This window comes from Sus scrofa, chromosome 1 (genome assembly GCF_000003025.6).
Source record: "Sus scrofa isolate TJ Tabasco breed Duroc chromosome 1, Sscrofa11.1, whole genome shotgun sequence".
NCBI lineage: Eukaryota > Metazoa > Chordata > Mammalia > Artiodactyla > Suidae > Sus > Sus scrofa.
This window is the reverse complement of record NC_010443.5, coordinates 53,863,538-53,870,876: the sequence shown is the minus strand read 5'-3', so window position 1 is coordinate 53,870,876 and position 7,339 is coordinate 53,863,538. Positions and strand designations below refer to the sequence as shown.

Below are 7,339 nucleotides of genomic sequence, written 5' to 3'. Positions count from 1 at the left end.
GTCAGGTCTCTAGTGTGGGAAATTAAACAAAAGTGTTAGAAAAGCTTATGACCATCGTCAAGTGTAAAAGAAAAAAAAAAAAAGGTCTATCTGGAGAATGGCTAGAGAATGGAGAATGAAATCCAGACGCATAGGATTTTAAAATTTATAATTAAAAATAAGCAAATATAATACAAGTAGCCATGTCAGGTAAGCAGAAATAGCAAGCTCTGTCCAAATATATGTGCCTGTATTTTGCACTGTATATAGTGTAAACTGGCTCTAGACTGGGAAAGCAGAGCAGGAACCAACAGAGAGAATGAGCTTTAAAAAAAAGAATCTTTTGGAACTGCCCAATTTAAAACTGCACCAAGAAAAAATAAGGAAAAGAAACCCACCATGCTTTTCAACACCCACCTGCTAACTGCCTTAGTTTTGCTAACTGGCTGGACACAGATTCCACTAAGTACCATTTGCAAAGCCCTTGTGTTCTTTCCCCCACCTCCACCCCGTCCAAGTTCCTGAAACAGACCCACTCTGATAATGTTCTACCCTGGATGACTTTTATTTGAAATGAGCCTGGCTATTCTTGCCAGAGGCCTGACAGTTTAATTCAGTTTTAATCATTTCTTTAACATACTTCATACTGAGAATAGACATTTTCCCTCTTAAAGTGACAAGAGGCACACTCTCGCCCGGTGCACACTGTTCCCACCCATGTTTACACGTGCGCAGGTGCACTCACATCCATCCACGTGCACATGCAAATGCACATGCACCCCATCAAGTTTCTCTCCCATCAATTCGTGCCCTGTCACTTCTTCCTTTGCTCTCTTCACTCTCGAAGTGCAGGGCTCTGGTTTGGCGGTGGCACCCACATGCCACCCCTTTGAGAAAATGCCTGGTTAGGGTGATGGCTTCGTCAGCACTCGGAAGGCCGAGACTGCCAGCCCGCCAATTCCACCTCCTTTTCTTCCTGCGCCCAGGCCACACTAGGCGCCCCCTCTCCAGAGTGAAGGTCGGGGCTGCGCTGAGGTCTGTGACTTTCTGCTTCGTGGGATAGGGGCTGCTGGTCACTGCTTGGTCCAGGAGCCTAAGCAGGATTCAACGCTATGAGGGCTTTTAAGGTCCCCAAAGCCCAGCCTGGACTTGGACTAAAGAGACCAGCGCCTTGGTCCTGTCCGGGGGGGGGGGGGCCCAGGACACACCTGGATTATTGCTAAGGGGCACGTTCTATCTGACATTGTGGGTGTCTGTAAGGCCGCACTTTCCAGGTTGTAGACACAAGTCCCCGGATGTCCGGGCGTCCGGTGGCGGGGGGCAGCGCCCTTTGCTGCCCTGGGTAAAAGAGAGAGTCGTGATGGAGGGATACGGGAGGCCTTGGAGCTTCGAGACCCTCAGAGCTCCCAGCAGGCCTGTGTAGTCCCTTCTAAATCAGCTTGAGCTGCGGGGCATGTAAATGGATAAGAACACATCTACAAAGCAGGCTACGCGTCCGGAAAGCCGAGATCCTCCCAGGCGGCCTGGGGTTTCTTCGGAGGAGCCGCTCCTCCTTCCCCTGAGGCGGGGCCCAAGTAGGCCCAAGCGCTGGGGGCGACTCCACCCCTGGGCCGCCGGGCCTCCAAGTCTCCGAGACTGCGATCGTGGCCTGGAGAAGCATCAGGTCGCTCGTCCTTGGGGTCACTTAGAGCCTGGGCCTGTAGCGGGCCGCTCGGTCCCAGCAGGCTGAGGATGCTGGCTTCAGACTCCCTAGCCGCGCAGAGCTCGGTGCGCAGACTCCTGACACGTCTGCGGCCCTACCTCCACCGCATCCCCCTGCCCGAGCCCTCTAGGCGGCCCCTTCGCTCTCCCAGGTTCGCCCTCGTCTTCGGGTGGGCTTCAGTAACCGGGTTTAAACTTACATGTAAGGCTATACTACCCGTCTAGGGCGCCGGCGAGTTTGGAGGCCCTCCGGGGTCCGGACAGCTCCAGATCTTTCGCACAGCCTTCTTTTACAAAGGCTAAACAACTCCTCCCAGTCGAGTCTGTTTCTCCAGCTTTTAAAAGTGGGCCTCCAGGGCAGGTTGCTAGGGAGTTGTTTTTGACCCTGAGGTTGCCGGGTCCGCTGGATGGCCAGTACGTGGATACCTCTGAGCACCGCCCTCTCAGGTTCCTGATTTTCTGGGTGCGGTGGAGAAACCGGGAGTTCCTTGGGAGCTACGGTTAAAAGGATCGCAGGGCGAAGCTACTGCCTGAATTATTGTACTGAAAGCTAAGAGCGAAGTCGGAGATAACGGGCATCCTACAGCGTGGAGGTTGAACTGAGCGAGGGAGAGAAACGAAACAATTCTTTGTCGTGTTATTTTATTCTACAAGAGATTTGCTCTATCCATACCACACCTATTTTTTTTGTTGTTGTTAATCCCGACATAAAGTCGAGTTGACACTATAGAACAAACTGAACAAGTAAATGCATGTTTAGTATTATTCAATTAAAAAGCGTTTTTAAATAGTTGTTTTAAAGAAACACTTTGGCTCTTTACATTTAAGCCTGGGAAAAGAAGTAGCAAATTGTCAAGAAAAGTACAAGTACGAAGTTACTTTAAATTGCTGAGACTTTTTTTTTTTAAGCGCAATGGAAATTTTATTGCATCTTAAAACTTATTTCACTTTGTGAAGTTTTTAGGGGTCTTAAAACTAAGTCCTTATCATTACAGACATAAAAATGAAAATCCCAGTTTTAAATTAACTATTATGATGGGCTAAAAGAAATGGAAGGCTCCGGAAAGAGCGTGCTTTTTCTGGCTATCTCATATAAAGGACTAAGCAATAATGTAAAATTTTGTTCTCCTAAATGTAAAGGATTTAAATATATCTTGAATTCTCTCTTCCTTCCCAAGAAAAATCTACGGGGTAAAACTTAAATAAATAAGTTTAATGCCACGCCCCGGAGCAGAGTGGACCCTACTAAATGCAGGAACGTGTACATGAGAAAAGACGGCCTGTTGGCTGTGAGTTCTCCCCACTCCTCAGAAAATTCTGAGTTGTAGCGGTATTAAGTGATAGTGGAGTGGGAAGGAATTTCAGGTGTCTTGAAAGATTCTTGATATTCTAACGTGGGGATCATTTCGGTTTAATGCTGAAGAAAGCTTCGGCCTTCTTCTTCGGCCTTCAGGAGCGTCAGGTCTCGGTGAGGAAAGCTGGAGATTCCCGAGCAGGACTGGGCTGTGGGAGGCAGGGAGACTGGGTTCAGCGCCGGGGCTGGTACTTTCAAGCCAGACGGCGGCGCTTTTCACTTTAGGTTTTTTGCGACCTTGTAAGGAAGTGGGCGCGGGCTGAGCGGAGTCGGCGCCTCCTGATTGGCGAGCCGTCTCGGTGACTGACAGAAGCCCGAACTCCGCCTCCGCCCCTTTATTGACACTAATGAGCAAGTTCTTCCCACCGCTCTCCTGCCTGGAAGTGCTGACAGATCAAGGCAACAAATTTCAATTACAATCCCTAATTTGTGTCCGCAGAGTGTTTTTTACCCATGTTAGTCCTCTCTGGCGCATCAGTCGAGGCAGATCTTGGAGCAGCCGGAGGAGGTGGAGGGGGTGGGAGCGAAGGAGTCCATCAGTGAGGGAGCGCGCGCGAGAGACCAAGGGAAGGAAACTTGGAGGGCGCGTTGCTGGTTCCTCGGATCCCAGCACCAGCGCGAAAGAGGAAACGCCAAATTTGTTTTTGCCCGCGGCGGGGCAGGGGGCAGATCTCGGTCTGCGGGAGGCCCTGAGAGTCGTTCAGATTTTGGTCGGGGAAGGAAAGCGAGTGTGTGCGTGTGCCTGTGTGTGTGTATATGAGCGAGCGGCGGGCGCCGGGCGGCGGGAATGGCCGAGAAGCGGAGGGGTTCGCCATGCAGCATGCTAAGCCTTAAGGCGCACGCCTTCTCCGTGGAGGCATTGATCGGCGCGGAGAAGCAGCAACAGCTTCAGAAGAAGCGACGAAAGCTGGGCACGGAAGAGGTGGCTGGGGCCTTAGATGACGGAGGCTGCAGCCGTGGCGGCGGCGCGAGCGAAAAAGGCTCTTCTGAGGGGGATGAAGGTACTGCGCTCCAGCCGCCGGCGGGGGCGGTGTCCGGGCCCACCCGGAGCTGCGCAGAACTGGAGCGGAGCTGCGGCTCCCGCGGAACCGCGGGTGAGTCGGCCCCTTCCCACCTAACTTCTTCCCCACGCGTACCCTCCCAGTCCCTCCAGCCAGCCCGGCGGCTGAGAACCTGAACTTCTGAGAGTTGTGGGCGTGCGCGCGCGCGCGCGCTCGGTGTCCCTACGTACCCGAGGCAACTCAGCCACTAACGCACTACCGGTGGGTGTCAGGGCGCAAAGCTCGCTGCTGCCTGGGCCGCTCTCGCCTGGCAACTCGAGTCACCCTCCAAACGGTTAAAATGCTGTTTTCAGCCTCGCTTCTCAGGCTGCTGCCCACTTGGAGACTCGCGCCCTCAGCGGCTGCAGTTTGCGGCCCTCCGCGGTACAGATCTGGGCTTTCCGCATCTGCCTCCCCTGGGGTTTCAAACCCGCGGGTGCTCTTTTTTTCTTTCCTAACCATTAAAAGCCTGGGAGTGGGGGGAGCTAAGGCATAACACCTCCTCCTACCGCAAACCGAAACGAATTCCTAAACCGTTTAGGCAAACCGGGAAGAAGACAGCGTTATTTGCAAACGTGGTTTCCCGAGGGGTAGCTGATCGCTTCCCTTCCCTTCCGCTCTGGATTCCCGCTGCCCAGGCGGACAGAGATCGTGGGCTTGTTTTTCGCGCTCTTCTTTTCCCAAGGCTGAGAAGCTCAGGAAGGCTGGAAAGTCTGCCAGGAGCAGTGTCTGAAGAGCTTTCTAGAGGATGCCTCCCGCCGGGCCCAAAACAAGGCGCTTTGGATGCCTATTGCTAAGGGAGGCCCGGGCGCTTGGGACCAGGGGCCTGGGGCCCGGGAGCAAGGAGCTTTTGCTTCGCGCTCTCCAGGCCTGCACTGGGGATCCGGACTTGGGAACTCATCTCTGGCTCAGTTGGGAAAGCATCCCAGACTCTAGCCGTGGCACAAAACTTATTTGGGGGCCGGCCGTGACCCGTCTGAAGCGAGGAGGGTGGGGTGGGCACGGTCCGCGTGCCTCTGCGACCCAAGAGGGCCCTACTTGAGCGTCGGGCGTAGTTGGTCACTTTGGCTGGCGGAATGGCTGTTTACCCCGGGCCTGTTTGTTATAAGGACCCGACGGCAAGAAAGCTTTCCTTTTCCTCCGGCCTTTTTCCTCTCCCCAGCCGCCCTCGGGTGTAACTGTCTCACCAGGCTTCCCACCTCGAGCCCTCACCCGTTACCCCTCTCTAACTTTTGCTGCCCAGGAAGCTGTGAGGACGGGTTCCTGCACGGCGCTTCCCCGCTGGCGTCCCCAGGAGGCTCCCCGAAGGCGTCCCCGGCGCCGGCCCTGGCCCGGCCGGGGACCCCGCTGCCCTCGCCGCAGACCCCGCGGGTGGATCTGCAGGGAGCTGAACTCTGGAAGCGCTTTCATGAGATTGGCACGGAGATGATCATCACCAAGGCGGGCAGGTAAAGGACAAACTGGCGGGAATGGCCCTGGCCCTGGCTTCACCCTACTCTTTGGTGGGTTAGGAAGAAGGGGCTGCAGCGCTGTGTGGCTTCTGGTTAGCAGTTTCTACGGACTAGACAAGGCCCTGGGTAGCGGTTCACTTTTGAGACCAGCTTTGCCTACCTAACCCTGAATGCAGTTGGTGAGGGGCACAGCCCGCCATGCTCTTCTTGGATGCTAGCGCGGAGACCGCTGTCGCCGCGGAGGCTGTGGCGGTTACTGCGGCTCTTTAGCGTGCATGATAGTTAATAGATTCGTGATCATACTTAGCAAATGCTCGGGCATGTATTTAGGCTTTAGTTATGTTTCTGGAACTATAGAACAGATAACGGGTACCCCCTTTTTTAAAATGCAGTTTACTCCTTAGCCAGCTATCATTTGCTTTTTTTAGATTTGAAGCTTCCATTTGATTCTTTATCAGAAGATTTGATCGCATTTGAGAACGTGATGTATTATGCTATTTTGATATCAGACTAAGATGAAAATTCCTGAAATCACTGGCAATACAGCCTGCAAAAATAATTGCCCTGATTTAAAAAACATTGTTTGTAGATCCTCAGTTAAATGGTTAATTTTTTTTCCTGAATGAAAGCCATCAAATCAGCCTAATTTTGCCGAGGAATATTTTTAAAAAAGGTGTCAGGAGTTATATCTGTTTTTTGAAAGTGTGAAATTTGCACATCCATCAGGTAGTAAAATAAATTGATTTGTTGCACAGATCATGTTAATTCGACGGAGGCACAGAAATATTTGCGTTCTAAAATTTTCAGTTCATTTGGTGCAGAGAAATCTATGAATAGTATCTTTTCTTAAAGAAACATTTCTTTAAGAATAAGCATACACAACTCTTTTAGGGAGTACACATGGCAGAAAGCTGGTTAGCATAAAAGTATCCAAACTTATTAGAAATTACAAAAACATATTTTATTGAATCCATATGCTACCTTCTACATTTTCACAGAGCTTTTATTAATGATCTAAATTCAGTCTTCAACAACACAAAGCAACAGTTGTCTTATAAAGGATGTAGTTAAAGACCTTTACTCTTTATCTTACAGGTGCACTGAAATAACACTAAAACAGCCAGCATATTAAACTGTTCTCATACCTAGTTAGGAATAATGGACTTTCTTTTCTCTGAAAGTGGTCTTTAATGGCATTGTTGTTATAGGAAACATTTTTTTGGTAAATAATAGCACTAAAATTTGGGTTTTAAGGTTAAATTAACAAAAATTAGATTAACTGGAAGGGTCCTAGACATAAATTGATAAATGAAAGTTAAAAAATAGAAGAAACAACTGCTCTATTTATTTTTTATATACAATAATTTGCTGTTGTATTCTGTGCTACTGTGCCCCTTTTAAAAGATGAATGCATTTACTTTAGCATCTCCTTTGATATACCTCTCTGAGAAGCTAAGAAAAATGTGAATTTTCATTTGTTTTAATTAGCAAAGTTTTGAGTAAGTGTGGTTAAAAAAGAAAGTATTTTCAGGGGATGGTGGGGAAGGAATGATTTTGTAAATATACATTGTGTTTAGTTTCTGCTTTCAATAAAGAAGTTTTACTATACCTTTCAAATTTAGAGCAACTTTTGCACTTCACCTTTACCATGCTGCAGACAGGAAGTCCTGTCTCAATAAAGAACATATTGTTTGGTTATGGCATGGCACATTGGCTCCTTGTGGTTTTTTATAACCCTTTTAAAATTTCACATTATAATATATTTGATCACTTTTAAAAATTCAAATTTTCTATTTCTATTATTTGGAACATTT

General features: G+C 49.5%; 1 protein-coding gene across 1 annotated transcript in view; it reads left to right on the top strand.

Moving 5' to 3' along the window:
• TBX18 (T-box 18) overlaps window positions 3,417–7,339 on the top strand; it is a 30,522-nt gene continuing 26,599 nt past the window's right edge. The window contains exons 1-2 of the mRNA XM_001926951.4: window positions 3,417–4,128; window positions 5,318–5,522. Of these exons, the coding sequence (XP_001926986.1) occupies window positions 3,822–4,128; window positions 5,318–5,522 (512 nt within the window). The 5' untranslated portion in view covers window positions 3,417–3,821. The remainder of the gene's footprint in view (window positions 4,129–5,317; window positions 5,523–7,339) is intronic.